Source organism: Copadichromis virginalis, linkage group LG20 (genome assembly GCF_057382275.1).
Source record: "Copadichromis virginalis isolate Kocher_CV1m ecotype Utaka linkage group LG20, C_Virginalis_male_GT1.1, whole genome shotgun sequence".
Taxonomy (NCBI): Eukaryota; Metazoa; Chordata; class Actinopteri; order Cichliformes; family Cichlidae; genus Copadichromis; species Copadichromis virginalis.
The window spans coordinates 11,250,767-11,272,492 of record NC_140637.1 but is presented as its reverse complement, the minus strand read 5'-3'; the positions used below and the strand labels follow the sequence as shown (position 1 = coordinate 11,272,492).

Genomic DNA, 21,726 nt, shown 5'->3' with positions numbered 1-21,726 from the left:
TGTCATTACTAAAATGACTTAAAATGATATTGTGTTTTTTCCTCAGAGATTTTTATACGCACTACATTTTTGTTTTTTCATGATTTTGAAGTGATTTGAGTTTTTTTTAAACATGCACATATCATTTGATTTTTTCGGTTTTTGTATTTTAGTTGGTTATTTACTTTGAATGTATGTCAAGTATTTAATTGAAATCTGTGATCCACAGACTGCAAGCTGGGCAGACTCTCCCTGTGTGATCTGCCTCTGGTCAGTCTGACAGTTGATAACGTCCACTTGGAGCATGGCGTGGTGTATGAATATGTGAGCACTGCTGGCATCAAGAGCCACGTCCTGGAGAAGACAGTGGAACCCAAAGGCTGCTTCAGCCTCACTGCGAAAGTGAGTTTTGTCAAGATGAGAAGTTTGTTCAGCTAAAGCCTACATATGCATTTATCGTTAGACTGGTGGATAGTCATGCTAAATATTGCTTAAGTTTCAAACAGTAAAGTCAGCTTAATATTTTGTTTTTGCTTCTGGTTTCACTTACTGGAACTGGAAAGCAGAAAGTTTAGCTGGGGTAAAACTCAGCTGCCTTATTTCGCTGCTACGGCTAGAAATGCTAATTTGCCAGTGATTGAAATGGACTAAATCGGGTTCCTAAACTGTTATTGTCAAGGTGATCCATCGTCAGCAATTGTTCTTGTCTCTACAGATCCTGGAGGCGTTTTCTGGCGATGACAGCCGCTTCGTTCATAACTGCAGCCAGCTCATCTACCAGAACGACCGAGTCGTTACCATGCCTCAGTACGAGTTCAGACAAATCTGCGACACCAAGCTGGAGAATATCAGGAGGCGTATCAGCAGCTATCAGCAGGTATTGAGACATTCTTGTGTTTTCCCTTGAGCATAGATGTGAACACAGGAATGTTCAGTCATATTATTTTACTAAACACATTTTATTTTGTGACATGTGACTAAACGGTTCAGTGGAACATCCTTTTCTATAGCAATAAATTCACATTTTTGCTCCCCCCAAAAAAGACATGGCAATTTTTTTTTTTTACACTACTCCTATTGCATTAAATGCGTTTTGAGCAGCTTGGTGAAAGTGTGTTAAGAGTCTCACAAAATGCTTTTTCAAGACAGTTGTGTTTGTCGTGTAGACCACATGCCACTACCTGGTAAACACATTTTGATATTTGTCTTATTTTTTCCTGACATATTACACAGACTGTAAAAGAAATCATATAAAATCCAAACCCATTGAATTATTAAAAATAGCATCGCATCTAAGAAACATCGAGGAGCTTCATTCTGATAAGAAAGCTAATATCTACAATAATTAAATGCAAACTTTAATTAACTCAGTCGCTCACATACCAGAACCCTTATCAGAAGCTTTACGATATCATGAAGATGCAACAGTTGTAGTCATATCATTTTTTAATTCACTAAACTCATTACCTTCTTCTTCATGGCTTCTCCCATTTTGTTTCTCTTTTTCACACAGTTTGCTCTGGAACTGAGGAACAAGGTGTGGCCCTCTGTCAGGCAGGCTGGGGTTCGCCCTCACCCACTGGGCTGCATGGACTTTGTTCCCACCAACTGCCACATCAACTTGATGCAGGTCTCCTACCCCAAAAGCACTACCTCTGCCGGCAGGACTTTCAGCATCCGTTTTGGTCGTAAAAACTCCATCTTTGGCCTGGACCCCGACCAAGGTAGGAGCTGCGCACAGTCCTCTAACCAAGAAGATTAGAACAATCTCAACAGTGTCACATTTTCACTGCGTAAAGTAAGAGTTGCAGGGATTTATCCCTCTCATGGTAATATAGCTTACCACTAGCTCAGTGATCATTTTGATGCTTTGATGCATTTGATGCTGTGACTGGACCAACCCCAGCCTCCCAGTGTAACCAAAAAGGCCCAACAAGGATTCTCATGGTAAAATTAGATGAGTAGGTTGCTATTAAGACTCCATTAGCCCTCGGCCATTATATTCAAGTTACTGACATGAGAAGTGAGTGAATGATATAGGAAAAGACCTCAGTGCAGAGCAGGAATGTGTTCACTCTGTGGTGCGTTAGAGGTCACAGAGCAGAGGAAAAAAGTGAGAGATTTAGTTGAAATGGAAAGTAGAAGATGTTCAAGGAGAGAATAAAGTTTGGAAATACTTTTAAAATTTGGTTTTCAATAGGAATTTTAGAGGTTAACATGTGAACTTCTACTCTCAGCAAAGATGAAAAGGCAGTACAGCTGTCTAGACAGCAGACAGTCAGCATTGTTCCAAGATGCTCGGCCCCATCTTTCCTCTGAACACCAGCTGCCGGTCAGACATCTGCCATGCACTTGTACTGATGAGATGTTGCTGTGGCTCTTTTTTGAAAGCTGTCGTTAGAGTTTGAACTGTCTTAGATCACCACGAGTATTAAATCTGTTTTCAGTTTTTGGATATGTCAGGTTATTACAGCTTAGCTTGGCATTCAACCCGGATAAACAGACTTCCTTTTACTGTGTATATTAGCTGAACGATGGTCTTTTTAAGACTTTGTTTTTCGTCAACACCAAATTAAGAACAGATAAGAGTATTGCTTCATAGCTTTTGAACATCTGGCACAGATGTAATTGTCAGAGCGTGAAGTCCTTTTCATTCAATCACCCGTAACATCTCTCCTCTCCTTTAGCACAACTGAACCCCATGTCCCACACTCAACATTGCATGACCAGCATGGGAGCTCCGTCCTGGAGCTGCTCTGGTTTGGATGGGGATGAAGCGGATGGCAGCGGGGAAGTGAATGTGGATGGAGGGGAGGGCTTGAATGATAGTCGCCACGGAGAAGGCGGTTTGAGTTTCCTGCTCAAACAGGAAGACACCGAGACACAGGACGCCTACATTTACTTGTACAGTCGTTTGGACGTTGCTGTGAGGGAAATGAAGCAGTATGTTGCTCAAATAGATGTGTAAGTATTACAGCTCGTATTCATCACGTTTAATTTAACAGCACTGAACCTTATTTTCACATAAATGTTTTCTTATCTTTTGAAGGTTATGCCTATTCTGCAGATGTTTTCTTCAATCACGTGTGCCACATATTAGAAAAAAGAAAACTTTTACTCACATCCATTCAGAAATTAGTCCCAGCATTACCGACCTTCTGCTGTTATCAGATATTTCCATTCCACTACTGTTTTTGAGTCGGCTATTTTCGTAACCTTCTCGCTGACATTCAGAGATCTCTGCGTGAAACGCTGTTATCCCCACAGCAGCCTGTCTTTGTCTGTCCTCCCTCTGCCTTGTTTAAAGCTGAGGATTTACAAAAGGAACATTCTTCAGGCCCAAAATATTTATGGGCCAGGCCCAGTACAGGAACAGGGAGTGAGGCCAGGATAACATCAAGAGAAAGAGACACATATTGTGTGTCTGTGCTGAGGAAGGGGTGTGACAATTTGAATGAATACATGTGTATGTTTTAGTTATGGGGCCCATGCATTGTGTATTGTATTAGAAATGTAAGCATAACAGTGTCTTGACATGAAGACTTTAATTTGAATATAAATGATCAAGTTCTATAAAAGCTTTGAATATGCTAAAAACATAACACAAAATTATGGCATATATGTTATATAAATTATGATATATGCTCTGTATCATATGCTAAAGATATGTAGATAATGTCTCCAAGGTAAAGGGCAATATCTATATTTTGTTGTTTTCAGATATATTTGTTTATATTTTTTTCTCTAGGCTGTTGTCATCCATCACCGAGCCTACACAGCTCCAAGGAGAGGGCGGAGAGCCTCCAATCGATGAGGAAAATCAGCCGCCCGCCCTGGTCCCCTGTGAGGATGGATGTGACCAGGACAAAGTGGAGCAGGGCGGCACTAAACGAGTCTGCTTCAAAGTGAACGAGGAGGACCAGGAGGACTCCGGCCACGACACAATGAGCTACAGGGACTCCTACAGGTAAGTGCTTACTGAATATGCAGCTACAGGTTACAGTGTAACCTGGCATGGAAGCCTTAAACACACATTATTCAAAAAGCACCTGAAAAGGTAATAACAAGGCGCTGATAAGACACATTAGCTAAAGCTTCAAATAAACAGGCTTAGGTTGAAGACCCCCGGAAAACCATGAAGAAGAAGGCCTTGCTGGCTTGTTAGCCTATGGAAACAGGATATGCTGGATATGCTTAGGGAGCAAACTGCACTGTCTATCAAAGATGCTGGGGAAAATGGGATTTACTTCCATATTGGAAAACACAACTTGACTATATTCTAAAAACTTTTATCTTGCTCTTGATTTCAAACTGGCATATTAGAGCATACTTTCACCTTTTCTGTATATTTCTATTGCAAGTCGGCATATCATTTAAAGTGGTATTTACCTCATGGTTTTCCGGGGGCCTTCAAGGTATTTACCTCTCAAATTATATTTTCTACAATTTGAGACCTAAGTAGCTTATATATAACTCCAATATATAACTTGAAACACTTTGACCTTAATTATTTAAAGTAATATTTTCATTTCATTGTTTATTCATTCATCTGTTATAGCAGCATCACAGGTTAAAAACAACTCCTTAAAAACAAAAACAGCGCTCTGAGACTCCCACTTTACTCCACAAACCTATAATGCTTCTCATTTCCCCCCTTTGGAGGCTATAATTCATTCCAGATGTTGCCATTTTAACTGAGATGCAGGGCTAAAAATGACTTCAAAATACTCTGGTTGAATCTGGTTATGTCATTTGCTTGTTGCAAGTTCATTCAGATGATTTTTTTTTTTGAGGAGTGTGTGTGTTCACTGAACAGAGAGCCACTGAGCCCCACCCTCCACCACCCACTAAGATATAGTTATTGGTTGTCAGTGCGGTGGGCTGGTGTATAATAAAGCGAAATGTTTGGGGCGCGGCCTCCTCACCCGCTCTGTCATTAAAGCCTGGCCACGTCGTGTGAAATGCAGCTACCTCATCGTAATAAAATGTATAGCAAAATGTCGGCTCTTCTGTGTGTGGTATAAACGCACGCTCATGCACTCACACTTGCACACAGAACTGTTTACTCAGGGTTTTTTGAGGCCAAGTAGGAAAAAAGTACTCTGGTCAAGGTAGCTGTACAAAGCTGCCTAGTGAATGTGGATGAATCATCCCACTTGTAAAATTTTGCATGTGATGAAAAGTGCTTATGTGTTTCACGTGTGGGTGGTGCTTTTTTTTAACGTTTTTGTCCAGCTGAGAGAATCAGGCAGTAAAGCCTGAGGTGGTGACAAACCACAGTAGAACTCAACAGCTGGAGGTCAGTGGCCAAGCGCAGCCTGTGACAGATGCAATGTTAGAGGAAGGACAGGGGAGAATGACTTTTACGCACACACACACACACACACACACACACACACACACACGGTCAACAAAAAAAATGCAAAGGGGACTGGGGTGAAAAAATACACAAAGAAAATAGTGTTTGTTCCAAACTCTGCTATATTGTGTCTCCCATAAATCACTGCTTCTCTAGTGTGTGTGTGTGCATGTGTGTGGTGTTGTTCGTGCTGCTACATGTTGCTTACATGTGATGATGGTGGTGTAGAGAGCTGTAGGTGAGCATTTAGACTGAGATGTGGTAATCCACAGTGAGCGCTGTGTGGATGAGAGCGTCATCCATCAGTAGTGGATGTCTGATCGCAGGATAAAGTGTAATGATCTGCACTAGACCTTCTCATTAATGGGGAGAAGTGAACCCAGACACACACTAGCAAAATACTCATCTAAACCACTGAATCCCTTCCCTGTCTGAGTCCAGATTTTATTTTTTCTATCTAAAATGTCTCCAATCTACTTTTTCCAGGAAGCTCAGAGATTGTATCACCATTTTTTTCTTGTCCTTGCTTGCCTAATATGTAAATAAGCCTAAAAATCACCTATAATATGTATCTTTTCTAGGAAAATGTGCTAAAAATATATTAAGTGTCTATTTGATTGTGGAAGAATATAATCATTCAAGCTGTTTTAGTGAATATGCTGACATTATTAGCATATTTTAAACCTTTTTAAAAAAAATTGCATTGAATAGCACATAAATAGCGTATAACAAATGGCTACAGTTTAAGTAGGAATGTCAGAAGTTGCTAATGAGTTGTTCACTATCACCCCGCCTGTATTAACAATTAAAAAGATATCATCTTGTATATAATTTAATGTAAGTGAGACCATGAGAGCTGTGTGCAGAGGTGTGTTTGCTCTCCATTACTGCCGACAGGTTAATTATCACAGTCGTACTCACACTGTTGGCAGGAGATGTGTGAAGCTAAATTGGATGTCACCTTCTCTATCCATGTGTGTGTGTTTGCGTGTATGTGTGTTTGTGTGTGTGAGACAAAGGCAGAAGCCAAGTTTGTGTGCATGCCTCTGAATTCAGTGAGGAAATGCAGCTCCCTATAACGAATCGGATAGAAAAAGGGAATAATACAGTATAAAGAGAGGAACATATATCATTTTACTGTAAGTATGTGATATTGTTTTTGCACACATTTATGAGAAGCCAGTGGAGCATTCAAGCCAAGTTATCATTGTAGCACCTCTACGGTAGCCACCCCCACCATCCCAACAGCACAAATTTACATACATTGGACACCACAGAATAACCCAGCAGGTGATATCCAGGCTCCACTCCCCCCACTTTGTCACCCTGCCAGCCCAGATAATAGTAAAGCAACACAAAGCCAGTGATGGTGTTTTGTAGGTTGTAGTCGCTCGTAGGCCATTTGTCATGGTAATTCAGCTTGTGAATCATTCTGAGCTTCTCTGAGGGGGATTGCAAGCGTGCTCACTTAAAGCCATGTATAATTTGAGCCACATAAATCTTCCACTTGCTCCCGGTAATCATGGTGAATCACATCGATGTATGACTATAAATACCAGCCCCGCTAAGGCTGAAATTGTCTCCGCACACCAGCAAAGGAAGAAAGGAATACAGTCCCAACTAAACGTGAAAACTAGGAAAAGAAGTTGTTCATAAAAGCGTCTTTGTAAAGTGGAGAGCTCCATTTTATGCACACGCGATTTATATCCGATTTATTTGGGAATCTGATATAGCTACAGTTTTAGTGAATGCAGCTCTGTGTAAGGCAGCAGCAGTTGTTGTTGTTATGAGAAGCGTTTAATTGCCTTTGGTTTCATATACTGTAAATCAGAAAAGGCATTTACAATCACAAGGATTATTTGGCAGCATAATTACTAGATGCAGCTTTCCAAATTCTCTCTGTGGTTTAAGAACGGAATGAGCCCTTTTTTCCCTAATGCTTTTTAACTGGGTGCTACTTGTGTGTGTGTGTGTGTGTGTGTGTGTGCTCATTGTTACAGTGAATGCAACAGCAACAGAGACTCCGTCCTTTCCTACACCAGTGTGCGAAGTAACAGCTCTTACCTGGGGAGTGATGAGATGGGATCAGGTAATAAACGGCTTTAAGTTGATCTGTGCATGTGTAAATAAGCAAGGTGTATTTAATGTTTTGACTCTCCTCCACATTGGATTTTACACCACACACTGATCAGATCAGATCTGATGTTGGAATGAAAAGCCAGCTCAAAGGAAAAAAGAAGGATCTCTGTTCCAAAGTTAATTGGATGTAAATAATATAAGCTAGGCTTATGCAAACATACACTTCTGGATGCTTAAAAACAAGAAATAAAGGATATTTCCGTAAGAATAAATCTGTGTGAGCCGTCTCATGATTTACTCTGTGCTACCTTGTTTTTTCCCAAGACACAGAAATCCTCTAGATATAGCTTGGAGGTGACTGTGGCTGGATATTATAGAAGCTGCATTTCATTTAAAGCCACAATAATGTGCAGCGAGCCAAGTATGTGTCCACTGCTATTTATTGCTTTGTTTTTTATCAGCGTTAAGTCATGAACAGCTCACGCTGAGATGTTGCGTTGTAATAATTTATTAGCCTTCATTCGGTCTAATATGATGCTCAGGTCAGATTTTGCAGTGACAGATGGAGAGAAGTGTGTTTTAATAAGCCCAGATGGTCGAATAAAAATTAATACTTGTTGTAGAAAGTGTGATTATTGCCTCTCATCAGCTATTTGCTTTTACTCTCAACTAGGGGACGAGCTGCCGTGCGACATGAGGATTCCCTCTGACAAACAGGACAAGCTGCACGGCTGCCTCGAGCACCTTTTCAACCAGGTTAGTTCGACCGTTGAGTTCGGAGTAAGTAAGTAATTCCTGATTAACTTGGAATTTTTTGCTGTATTTCCCCAAAGTGCTTTGCCTAAGCCCAGGCCTAACTCTAACCCTAGTTTTTAAACAGACTTTAAACTCAGCCACTAGATGTAGAAGTTAAAGATGAAGAAACAGGGAACACACATGTCAGCATTAACCATTTGGAACAGATCACTGTGATGGTAATCAGTCAGCATCTGGGCTGAGTTACCTCATGCGGCTTGCTGTCCTCTGTTCGGGATTCTGGCTTTCTCTCTCATCTCATGACTTCCTTTCTTTCTCTGTTCTCCACTCTGTCTCCTTGAACACGCACAAGCTTTCACTGATGCACGGACTAAGTTGAAGACATGTGTCCGTCGTTTCATCTCTTCTTGATGTCCTTTGATTCCCTGCTGGTGGAGTTGGGGGGTGATAGGGGCACAGCTACTTTGGCTGCAGTAGTTCTTTGCACATGTAAACAGCAGCTCAGGGGGCCTGCTAACACAAGCCTTGTTGTTGTTAATTCTGGAAAACCTCTAGTGAACTAGAAGAAAAACTGGCTTCATTAACTGAGTGTGTGCATGCTTTTATTCCTGCACGCAGGTTGACTCAATCAACAGTCTGCTCAAAGGACCCGTCATGACCAAGGCCTGCGAGGAGACCAAGCACTTTTATTCTGACCACAGCCAGCCAGGTACAGATTTGTTTGTGTGTGTAAGCACTGTCGAAAGGTGTCACTACGGTTCTGTCAGAGAGCTGGCGCACAGGCTTACAAGTTCTCTGGTTTAACATGAACAGAGTTTCGCCAAACCGAAGACTGGACTGTTCGCTGTCGTTACGTTATCCATAAGAACATCCAGGAAGACCCTTGGAACCTGCCCACCTCTATCAAAACCCTGGTGGAGAGCCTACAGAGATTTGTGGATGGTTAGTAGAAAACGCATACGTGCATGCATGCCACGTGTTCATATACAGTTACAATCTCTCACTCCATCTTGTTTTTTCTTCTTTCTTTATAGATGGAAAGAATCAGATCCTCCTGGCTCTGCTCAAGTGCACAGGTAGAGCACCGTGTCACTGGTAGAAGAGAAAATCAGTTTATATTCAGATCAGCTCAGCAGCAGATAATCAGACTAGGTTCAATCCAGTTCTAATTTTCCATAAAATTAACAGAAGAGGTGGACCGTGCAGTCGCCCAGCAGAACTCAGGTCTTAAGCAGCCAGAAAGGTCTCAAAACAGGAGCATTTAAAATTATTCTAACAGCTCTTTGCATATGAGGTCATCCATCATATGAACTTACAGCCAATTTCACATCAGGAATTCTGCAAATCTTTAAAACCTCATTTTAAGGATCCCATACATACACATGTATATTTATGTAGGTTTATTTAGAAAGTAATGAACACATTTCCAGTGCAATCAAATCATACAAATCATTAAATCAAAGTTTTAGCATCATTTTTGTCAAAAAGGTCATAATCAGATGTGTGACTATGTGCTGGAATGAAGATTGGTTTCAGAGCACAACATACTCCAGTCTGAACTTTCTCCAGTGACATATGGCATTAGTTAATGGCAGATATCCTCTCATGGTATTCAAGCCAATAGAATCAACTGTAAGCATTAGAGCAAGTTCAGGATATGTAATAAGAGAGGTTACAGTAAGACTGGATACCTTACCCTCTCCTCCACAGTGAACTTCCTTTTTCTGCTGCAGATGTTGTTTTATGTTGTTCTCTTTGGTTTCATTGCTTTTTTTCACCCACTTCAACTCCTCATAAGTCCCTAGTCGCGTGCCCCCTGAACTCTCTATGTCACTGGCGTTATCATTCCTTTCTTTCTCCCCTACCAATACCAGACACATCTCTGCAGCTGCGAAGGGACGTGATCTTCTGCCAGGCGGCGACGGCTGCTCTGTGCACGCTAGCCGAACAGGTGCTGACTGCACTGCGTTCTCGCTTCAACAATGCCGGCGAGTACCAAGAAGACGGCAAGGAAACCAGCCGCAAGTGGCTAGAGCAGATATCCGCCATTGGTATTTTGCTGCACTTCCAGTCCACGCTGGCTCCACACCTGGTGAGGACAAGTTTTGTATTTTTGTTTGGTTCTTAGAAAGTTGGCTACATAGCGTTGTAGTTTGCAAATTTGCCTACTAAACCCAAAGATGCTCAATTCGAGCCTGGGAAGAGGCACGAATCCCTTGGGGGACTGCCTCAGTGAGGGCATCTGATGTAAAAACCTGCCAAATCAAATATGCAGCGCTTCCTGCTGTGGTGAGTGCTCATGAATGAGGAAGCAGCCGAAAGTAGCTTTATTTACCTATTAGGGGAAAAAACAACAAGGTTCATAGTTTGGCGTAAATTTTAAATAATAACTTTCCTGTTGCAGCTTTTTCTTATTGTGTGTGTGTCTTTCTGAATCAAATACTCTGAAGTCTGTATGACTTTGTAGCCACACAGCTGTCACCACAACTACCCAAACTCTTACTCTGGTGCAACTTCTGAGCTTTCTTTCTCTCCTCGGGCAGAAAGAGGAGCGGACCATGCTGGAGGACACCAAGGCGGCCCTGTCGGATTTGGACAAAGTCACTGTGTTCTTCAGGCAACTGGAGGATGAGTGTCTAGTAGCAAGTAAGAGACTCCCATCAACAAAGACCGACTTGCCTCATTCAAAGCGCACTGGCGTTAATGAGCAGCTGTATGGTTTCACCAATTCTGAATGAACTTCTATTGTGTGGATGCGTGGTCGCTGCTTAGGGTGAAATTGCCATTATGCCACTGCAGATTTCATTTTCTTTTCCATGAAGAGCCGCTGAAAAGGAACTCAGACAGATCTGTGGTGACTCCATAAATCACCTTAAACAAGGGCAGAGCATTTCAGATATCAAGGTCGCCTCTTTTAATCTTTATTGCTGCTGAGAGACACTTGACATATGTCACATAAGCACCCCTATAATATAAAAACAATATTGAAGTACTTAAGAACACAAATTGCAGTATGCGGTATATTGGAGTAATATTTCTTTGAACCATGATAATAGTAAGCTTTCTCCTGCCAATTCACCAAAGGGTCCAAGCATTTATTATAGTGCAGTGCTGTAGTTTCAGCTGAGGATGCAACCAGGTTGTTCAGAGTGGGCTTTGTGGACATCTTTACATAACTGGGTGCATTTGTGGCTTTAATAAGCTTGGTATCTGCATTCACTAAAGGTGCTCTGGGTTACCGGAAACCCTTAAAGTCAAAGATACAAAGGATGACTGCATCGTGAATCGCTCCTCTTTTCAACAGCCTCAATGTGGCCAGCAGAGATTGCTGCTCAAAGGAAAAGCGCAACGTGCACTTCCCATTTTAAAAGGCAAATCTGTGGATGAAGCAGGAATTTGCTATTCTGTGTTCATGCTTGGCTGGAGAAAATATTTTGTGCACATTTGCATGTATTTTACACAAAAACATCACTCAGTGCATGCACTAACGTATTGCTATCGGTCATTAGTATTGTATTCCTTATGTATGGCAGGTATGTGGGGATAGATATACTTTACAGGTCCAGTCTGGCACAGTTTGCTATTAAAAAATGTTAATGTTAACCAAGCTTCTTTGCTGACATCAGCTCAGACTGCTGCAGTGCAGGTAGATGGTTTTTGGCGTCACAGTCCATTGGACACTATTGATTTGCTAACAGCATTTTCAGAGGGATGAGAGGTATATGTAAGGTACAGACGTTTAAGCACCACAGAGTCTGAAGGACCTTGAAAGGATCACAGCCAATTCCACAAGGTTATTGCTTGGTAGGTTCTCTAGAAAAAAGGATTGACCCCAGAGGTCACGCAGCAAAGGTCATTTTTTTCCCATTTTCTGACAAGTGCTCATGTATCACTGCTAGAAAAGGTTAGGAGAACTGAGCACAAGTCAGCTTCAGATTTATAAATGATTACTTATCTCATATTTTTTTTATAGATTCATCACAATTTCTTTCAAACTTACAATTTCTAAAAATGTGCCAGATATTGATGCAATTTAAAGGGTTATTACAGAAATCAGGTGCCTCTGTTTATTTGTCCTGCACATGGATCTGGCAGTCTGTCTGTGTTTATAAATTAGAATGCAGTTATTTGCAAACCTCCACTCATCTGTGTGAAAGTGATTGCAGCCAGTGTGAGTCAGACTGCAACTGGTCGGAGACCCGTTGCCTCCCACCTCGCTGTGCAGCTGCCTTGTGATCAAAAGTGGTCGCCCAGAGGTTGACAGTGTTAGCAGCTAGCTGCCATGAGAACTTGGAATCAGTCACCAAATGAAAAAACCCTGAAAATAAATCAAATAATTCAATAAATTCAATCTTCAGTGAGGTTACTGTCCTAAGTTTTTCTTTTAGCTTTTGATTTAACACCCAGCTATTAATGAACTCTGAATATGTGTTTGCTAGACATATGCAGCATTACATTTTAGTACACAATATCTAAATGTATTAAAATGTAATGCAACACGCTTTGCATGTTTTCATTTTCAAGAAGGGCACGCCTACACCTTCTTTGTTTCTTGTTTTTTTTTTAACTTCTCCCTCATCTCTGTATGTGTGTTGCAGACACACCAGTGTGTTACCAGGTGGAGGGCACCAGGCATGCCCTGAGGGTCACCCTTTACCTGGACAGCTGTCACTTCAATGAGCTCCCCAGTCGGCTGCAGAATGGAGGCAGCCTCAAACTCCACACTGTCCTGTTCACCAGAGGTAAGAAAGGCAAAGAACATAATTCCAGGGTGTAGTTCAGCTAGTAAAACATGACGTAGCGCTGGCAAGTAGAGCCGAGTATCTACTCAAAACCTTTTACTGTGGAACAAGCAACAAATCATACAATGCATCAGGCACAAATTCACTTATATACATTACACATATAGCCTTGGATCATTAAAACACTCAATGCACCATGCAGCCTTTCAGCCTCTTACACATGTGCGTTTCCTTAGAACTTTATTTGATTTTATTAAGTTAGACTGAAGCCTTGTATTGACCATTTAAAACACCCACTTTAGCGCTCCCTGAGTCTTTGTCAGCCTAGTATGAAAGTAAAGCATTATACCAGTCTGCCAGTTAGCTGCTAATTTTCCATGCACGAGTCCTCATCGGATCATTAATCTCATGAGAGACCCCATATTGTTTACCGTGTATTTCCGAATACAACAGTGCTCCAAAACATTTAGTAGTGCAGATTTGCAGATGAACATCGCCACCTACTGGAAAAGAGTCTTGACTGCAGCCTATGGGGAAGCACAGTGATATATATATATAATGAGGATATATTTTTGTCACATATATGCACACTCACACACGCAAACGTTACATTAAGTTAAAGTCATAGGCCAGGGGTCAGCAACCTTTAACACCCAAAGAGCCATTTGGACCCGGTTTCCACGCAAAAGAAAACACTCAGAGCCGCAAATACTTTTTGACATCTAAAATGAAGACGACACTGTATATATTGTTTTTTACCTTTATGCTTTGTGTGAACAACTGAGGTGTGTTGCTTATGAAATCCATGAAGTGCTACAGAGAAAATTACATTTTATTTATGTAATTAACACATTTTGAACTCTTAAAGAAATATAACAAAAGGAAAGACAAAAAAACAAAAACTGTTGTGAGCCACCATCCTCATATCGCCTTTGGGCTTTTGGAGCCTTGACCTGATTTTTTTTTTAAAAATGGAAAAAAAGCACTATGCTGCTAAAAAAATGAAAAAATGGATATTTGCAAAATTCTGCCTAAATATGTATTTTACCTGGTTAATGTGTGTGGCGGGGTGTGGTCTGCAGCGCTGCTGCAGGGGAGACGGACGCATGTGAGCGGCACCTGCAATCACGCCTCGCCGCCTTAACGTCTGTGCTATCTATGCTGTTGTGTTGGTGTGTGTCAAGTTGTGAACTGAAAAGCTACAGCCGGCTGTATGCGTACAGCAACCGTGTGTGAAAAGTGGTCGATAAAGAGAAGCTGTAAAGCATGTTCATGGAAACATCGTCGGGTCTGCAGACGATGCTCTAACACCAAAAAATAAATAAATAAAAACCATTTATCCAGTTATTAAATACAGTCCTTATCTTTAAAATTGTTAGTTAACCCAATTACATTTGAGCCTGAAAATGAGAGACTGAATAAAAGGGCTGCAATTCCTAAACCAAATCCCTTGAATTATAGTTGGAAGTCTACACTTGAGTCATGTGTGGACTGTTTGGTTTGAGTTCTACTATGGTGGTGCACAGAGGCAGTGTTATAAAACGTGTGTCATTCTCTAAATATTCATAGATCTAACTATGTGGCTTCTATTTTTCCAGCTTTGGAGCGTCCAGAGGGAGCGTCCCAGCAGGACTGCGTTGCCATGGAGGACTTCCAGCAGCGCACTAATGCTGTTTCACTGGAGAAAGTCAAGGCCTACTACCGCAGGCTCAGGTACCTGTTTTACTCTTCACTACCGCTCTTCACTGGCTTTCCTGGCACTGAAGATGTGTTTCACCTCAAGGGGAGAGTTCACCCTTTGGTGTTGCATAACAAGCAGAAACTGCACTTTGTATATTACATATGTGAAAGTCAAGCTTTCAAGGTCAGAACTTAATCATGTATCCAGAGGAGTCCTTGAGCAGTTCCCACATGAACGAACAGGATTTAGCTACATATACAGCAAAATGACTGTGGTACTGTTTCTCAAGTAGTAACGTGTTGAACAATATAAATGTTAACTCTTGAAGTTTTAATGGTTTATGATTGAAGATGTGCTATATCTATTATATACCAGTGTTTTTACATCGTGTGTGGTCACTGATATGTGCACCCTAATTCCCAGAAAGTGATTCAACAATGCGGCATTAATAAATTATGAAATACTCAGTTTAGCAGTTACAAAATCTGTAGATACTAGATGAGTCAGCTCTCCAACGAAAGTGAGTCACAGGATGCAAATCAGTAATTTTTCCAACCCGATGAAGAGTTTAAAAAACTGAGAACGTAATCCTTCTCTCCTCACAGAGCTTTCTATTTGGAGAAGTCAAATCTCCCTACAGACTCCAACACCACAGCAATGAAGATAGACCAGGTAAATATATACTGTTTTTAACCTTGATGAGTTTATAGTAGTCTGTATGGTCTTTTCATATGTAGCATCTGTCTAGTTATTGTAACATAAGTCAATTTTTTATATATATATATTGTTGTGACTGAATATAAATGCAAGCACAGATACTGGGCCTTGAAGTTAGAGACCTTCAACCAAGCATTTCCAAAGTAAGATGAACTGGTGTGTCATTCCCTCCACCGGAAACTCCTCCATAGCTTGTCAAGACCCTCCCCGTTAACTCCAACTAACCCCAGCAATTATAGATGGTGTCCATTTGAACTTCTAGTGTCCCACACTGACTGTAGTTGAAATAGATTGCAGTAATTAAAACTGAATAGATCATAGTTTTAATATAGAAAGAGAAAGACTGCAGATTTAGACTTTCTTGTGTTGTATTTGATGGTTGTTTTCTCCCCATTTCTGTTCTCCATCTTACAAGTCAGTTACTCTACTAGTCCCATGTTTTAAAATATTTCACATGAATATAATTATATTATTTTGAAGTGTTCTGTTCACTTCAATACATTTTTTTTGTCTTGGTAATGAGAGACTTTTTAATTTGCTTGGTTTGAAAGCGATTTAAAAAGTCAACAGTAGTCTAAGCGGCTTGTTAAGGTGACGTCTTTTGTGATGTGTTATTGAATCATCTTGTTAGCAGTGCATTTAACGGCTAACCTTCCCTGACCTTTACTTCCTCCCGCCTCCCCGTAGCTGCTGAGACCCCTCAACACGCTGGACGACCTTTGTCGGCTAATGCAGTCGTACATCAACATGCGCCCGAATGCCCAAGGCCACCAGTCAGGTGTCAGCGTGCTGTGTGTGTCCTCTGAGCTGTGTAACCGCCTGGGAGCCTGCCACATCACCATGTGTGGCACAGGGATGCAGAGGTCAGTGTGGCACCACACCACAGAATTATTATGCTGCTTTTGTTGTGTCACTGGACTGTCAGACTGCATAAAAATAACACAGTGCAGAGTCAATGACATGCCCCATTGGAACCTCACAAACTCATCCTAACCTCGCCATTCAAATTCATTTTACTTCATTTTTGGGTTTATTGCAGAGGAACACACACTATTAATCACTGGCCTTCATGTTCTTTGCAGATGTACTCTGACTGTGACACTGGAGCAGGCAATGATCCTAGCCAGGAACCATGGCCTCATACCGCGCTGCATCATGCAGACCATGGACATAATGCGTAAACAGGTAAACCTTTAAGAAGATCTCAGTCCTGTTAAAATCAAGACTATAAAATATGAGTCAACTATTTTATTATATAAAACAAGAAACACTTGGAGAGCACAATCCTTCGACAGGGCAGCGCACTCTCTGGGCACTATTTACTTTTAAGGAAACAGTGTTGCATTTTTTTTGTATCTTGTTTTTATTGTTCTCTTTATACTTTAAGAAGTTTGTTGGACAGTAGCATGACAGGTGTTTGTTTGGATTACAAAAGCACAATGTAGGAGTACGTAAGGCATAATAGGTACTGATTTGTAAATATCTGGACATGAATAACCTGAGCTTCTTAGATAATATTTTACTACAGTATATTTTTAACCAACTAGGCAGCTAATTTTTTCTCTTGACAACACTTTCTCTAAAGATATAACATACTTTGGGGCCAACCTGAAAGAAAGGCAGAGTAGTAAAATGTAAAGGTGAGCTCAGAGGTCAAATGTGGCATGATATTTGGATGTCATACTTACAATGTGATGCTGAGAATCAAAGTTTGACCTTGTTTGAGCTTGAGGAAGAGGTCAGAGGTCCAAAGTAACGTGATATTTGGAATCCCCATATACACTATATTGCCAAAAGTATTAACTCACCCATCCAAATCATTGAATTCGGGTGTTCCAATCGCTTCCATGGCCACAGGTGTATAAAATCATGCAGGTAGACATGCAGACTACTTCTACAAAAGTAGAGCTATGAAGTTGTAGGCCTTGTAACATCACAGAGCGGGGTCAGCGGATGCTGAGGAAAATATTGTGAACACGTCACCAACTTTCTGCAAATTTTCTGCAGACCTCCAAACTTTCAATTCAATTCAATTCAATTTTATTTATATTACGCCAAATCACAACAAAAGTCGCCTCAAGGCGCTTCATGTGGCCTTAAGATTAGCACAAGAATAGTGCATAGAGCTTCATGTTATGGGTTTCCATGGCCAAGCAGCTGCATCCAAGCCTTACATCACATAGCGTAATGCAAAGCATCAGATCCAGTCAGATCCATGTAAAGTACGCTGCTACTAGACTCTAGAGCAGTGGAGATGTGATGAATCACGCTTCTCTATCTGGCGATCTGATGGACAAGCCTAAGTTTGGCGGTTGCCAGGAGGATCGTACATGACTGCATTGTGCCAAGTGTAGTTTGGTGGAGGGGGGATAATGGTGTGAGGTTGTTTTTCAGGAGTTGGGCTAAGCGCCAGTTCCAGTTAGTTAGTTTAAGGTGAAAAAAGTTCTGACATGGTAACAAAAGACTGGCAAAGACATTTAATGCTAAAAAGCACAACTACAACAGCGTAACATAAACGAGTACAACTGAGTATCTAAGAAAAGCAGAGTGGTTGAGAATTAACGATAGGGAGAGGTTCTTTGCATCAATTTTGCTAAAGAGAACAGGGACCACTCAGCGGTGTTAGTGCACAAATGGCCTGCTGCCATGATGATAAGTGGACGTGTCATGTGTAAAGGCGCTATTAAAGCTGAAACAAACATGCACATCATAGAAAAATCTCTGCTGACATTCAGGCAAGGTCTTATATTGAACAACATTCTGCACACATTGCAGATGCATGGCACCGCATTAATTGCATTTGCTGGCATTTAAAAATTGTTTTCAATATTTTTCCAGTGAAAGGAACTTTTAATGGTCATCAATCTAATTATACAAACAACCAAACAAGAAATATGTATAGATTATTTTGTTAGTTTGAAATGCAATCTTTTAGGACTTATTTAAATAGACAGCAAAGTTCAATTTAATTGAGTTGATGCGTGAACACACTGGATCAGAAATCCTATGTACCTCCCTTTGCTGGACATTTAAGAGCATGTTGTAGTATATTATATAACAGTAATGAGCAGTTCTAAACCCAACTTTTCATTATTTGTCAGCAATTAGCACTTCTGTTTTTCATATTTTACTGTTATTAATTTTTCATATTGCATTTCATTTGTTTCTTTCCATGCCTCTGTCATAAAATACGAGCACACGGAGAGCTTTCTGTGTTTAATCTGTTAATGGCAGTCAAGCTGTCTGTTATGTTGAGCTTTTAGCTTATATATTTTCTCTCTTATAAGGGGGCAAGAGTTGAGCTGTCTGCTAAAAATCTCAAGGTAATGGACCAGATGCCTCCATCAGCTCCAAGGTACTGAATGAAACCATTTCTAGGCACCTTAAGCCATGCCTTTCAGATAATTGCACTGTTTATATGTAATCTGGGTGGATTCCCCTCATTTGAAGTTTTGCTTCTTTTTTTTTAAAACAGGCTCTTCAAGCTATGTTTGCCACCCTCAGATGGAGACCTCTAAGGATACTGTCACTTCAGCAAAGTCATCACAGAGAGGGTGAATGAGGAACTGATGATGACAGGAGCATAGAGACACTGGCAGTGGAAAACCTTTGCCTCTCCCCATTGCCCCGCTTACACAGGGATCATTCCGGCGTGGATACCACTAGAGTCTTCAGAGCACCTACAGTGAGACTGATGCAACCTGAGTCTCAGGACTAGTTATGTATTATTTTACTGGAGCTAACCATATAGAAGCATTATTCTGTTGGCTCTCTTTCCAAACCATGTCGACTTAACAACCGGTTCAAAATATTCACAACAATACGAAAAATGACGAGGCCCCATAAAGACAATGTCCACAGTGGTTATTCTCACAGTTGAGCTTGTATTATTAACTGGATTAACCAAACTACCTGTAGCTGACTGTCATCCTAAATGCAGACATTTCATTTTGCCTTGGACTGCAAAATCCAGAGAGTTGCGTGTTTCTCTGTTCAGGCTGGCGTTCCCCAGGGCTCAATGTGTGGACCCCGAGTGAAGTAGAATACTTGAATGCCCTGTAATTCATATAAGATGCAGAAAGTTAAAGATTAGACAGAGAAATGGAAGTAGGGATTGAGGGGCAGATGAAGATGGCATGGGGGTGGGGTGGGATTGCTGCATGTGGTTACTGTGCAATTACTGTAGGTTTAGTGTGAGTACTGTATTACTGCACTATATGAAGAATAGTTATTTATTGTGTCCAAGAAGGAGCGTTTTATCGCCTACTTATACTATATCGGGTATTAAAAGAATCTAAAAAGCATTCCAGCCTACGTATTGAACAGTATTTAAAGGACCAATGGCATGCCGTCTTTTGGATGTAACTGCTCTGGTGTATTTCATTTTATTTATGTGTTACATTAATCTTCAGGGAGTGCAAGGGATGGATGTACTGAAGCTAGCTAATCAGAATCAGGACAAAGGAAGAAACTATACAAGGTTGTTTCTCAACAAGCAGCCAAGTTATCAGGATACTGTTAAATTATTAATATATTAATTCAAGTCTTCTAGTTGAAGGATAACCTTCACTTAACTAAGACACCTTTTGATTTTTTGTTTTTTTCAATTGGCTTTTATGTTGTCTCGAAACGATTGTGTTAACTTTAGGTATTAAAAGAAGCACAAAAATTGGTCCATTCAGTGTTAGAAAAAAAGTACTGTATGCAGTTTGCTGGTGATGTGAACAAAGGGACTGTTTGATGACTGAAAAAAACCCAGTAACATTAGTTTACTGACCATTTTATTATTATTATTTTGTACATACAAGCTGTAGCAGTGTCAGAGGGAGGGGGAGTGAGGTCGTGTAAATTAAACTGGATGATATTTTATGGAAATAATATAGTATATAAAACCTTTTTGTATGTTTAACTGTGCATTTAAAGAGAACCTGATTCTCTTTTTTAACTGTAACCTCACTGACAACTTGTTTCTGACTGTTAAAAAAGGTTTGACATGGATTTCAAGGACCTCACTTGACATTACAGCAGGTCATGTGATCTTTTTATTTTTTTATTTGGTTCATGTTGGAATAGTCCCTACACATCCCTTGGCAGTAGCATTACCAACACAAATTGACATCCATCAGTTGGCATATAAAACCCATGGCTATTTGCATTGTTTTAGTTTTCTTTCTCAAACGTTGCTCTTAACCCGAGCACTGTAAATATGATAAAACTCCCAGTGCAGCGTTAGTTATCATAACCTGGTCTTAACTGTGCTACCGGTTCAAATTAGCTAATGATTGCAGCATATCGGTGTAGCAGGACATACATGTCACTGATTACACATGTACTTACATTATTCTAATGTTTCAAATTGTATATACTTTACCTGCAATTTTTTGTTGCTTGCAAATAACTGTAAAAAGGATTTTTGTTGTTGTTGTTGAAACTTTCTAAAAATTATCATTGTAAATGGAATCTTAACAAGCTAGTGAATAAAATGTTCTCAGTACGACAAACTTTTCAGCGCAGCAGTATTGTTGGCTGATCCAGTGGCGGCTGGGATGTCCTTCGGGATATTTTATTTTCATTTTGATGTTTGTTTGTTTCTTTAACCCTTTCTTCTTTACAGTGGACCCTATGTATGTGCTCCGTGTAAGTTTGCATGAGTCAAAAAGATGATTACATCTTTATGCTTTCACACCATGACAGCAGGCTGTGACTAAGTAATACCATTGTGATGGTTTCTTTTTTCATCTTACTCATTCTCATATTTGTGCTTGATGTCATAGTGCATATAATCTGGTGTCATTTGAATTAAAACAAAAGATCCAGTAATCTGCTAATCATTTAACTCTTATAGTTAACTGAAAACAACAGCGACAAAATAAGAAATGCTTGAGCTGGAAAAAGTTCTGACATGGTAACAAAAGACTGGCAAGGCCGTTTAATGCTAAAAAGCACAACTACAACAGCCCAGTAACATAAACGAGTACAACTGAGTATCTCAGAAAAGCAGAGTGGTTGAGAATTAACTATAGGGAGAGGTTCTTTGCATCAATTCCGTTAAAAATTGTTGTTTTCAATATTGTGCACCTTTTTAAATTGTATATAGGCTTTGCATTATTTTGAAACTGTTGCCGTTCTGCTACTCTCATCACTGTGTGCGCGTCATTCACTTTCAGGTGGATGCAAACTGGTCTATATTGTTTCACGCTGGAGTGTGCGCAAAGCAGGCTGGGATGCTCCATTTCTTTGTCTGCTGTCTTGGCTGTTGTTGATACCGTCTCAGGCTGCATGTGTATTCCTGTCGAGGGAACACAAACCTCGAGGCATAGCTTGACATAGTTTTCGGTGTCCATTATCCCGAGTGAAAAAGCTTCACGCATGAATATTACATGAGAGTGCATAATCCAGTTAAACCCTTTCCT

General features: G+C 40.5%; 1 protein-coding gene across 2 annotated transcripts in view; it reads left to right on the top strand.

Moving 5' to 3' along the window:
• The window catches only part of prex1 (phosphatidylinositol-3,4,5-trisphosphate-dependent Rac exchange factor 1), a 79,227-nt gene extending 58,342 nt beyond the window's left edge, over positions 1–20,885 (top strand). Inside the window, exons 22-41 of one of the 2 annotated variants that reach the window (XM_085443241.1) lie at positions 209–381; positions 695–856; positions 1,493–1,703; positions 2,667–2,943; positions 3,728–3,946; positions 7,339–7,427; positions 8,091–8,173; positions 8,792–8,882; positions 8,987–9,115; positions 9,208–9,249; positions 10,048–10,265; positions 10,717–10,819; positions 12,772–12,915; positions 14,514–14,628; positions 15,202–15,268; positions 15,412–15,456; positions 16,001–16,176; positions 16,396–16,498; positions 18,601–18,668; positions 18,789–20,885. In XM_085443241.1, coding sequence (XP_085299367.1) covers positions 209–381; positions 695–856; positions 1,493–1,703; positions 2,667–2,943; positions 3,728–3,946; positions 7,339–7,427; positions 8,091–8,173; positions 8,792–8,882; positions 8,987–9,115; positions 9,208–9,249; positions 10,048–10,265; positions 10,717–10,819; positions 12,772–12,915; positions 14,514–14,628; positions 15,202–15,268; positions 15,412–15,456; positions 16,001–16,176; positions 16,396–16,498; positions 18,601–18,668; positions 18,789–18,831 — 2,558 coding nt within the window. In that variant the 3' untranslated portion in view covers positions 18,832–20,885. The remainder of the gene's footprint in view (positions 1–208; positions 382–694; positions 857–1,492; positions 1,704–2,666; positions 2,944–3,727; positions 3,947–7,338; positions 7,428–8,090; positions 8,174–8,791; positions 8,883–8,986; positions 9,116–9,207; positions 9,250–10,047; positions 10,266–10,716; positions 10,820–12,771; positions 12,916–14,513; positions 14,629–15,201; positions 15,269–15,411; positions 15,457–16,000; positions 16,177–16,395; positions 16,499–18,600; positions 18,669–18,788) is intronic. The other variant, XM_085443242.1, reaches the window with a different exon arrangement.
• The last annotated feature ends 841 nt before the right edge of the window (positions 20,886–21,726 follow it).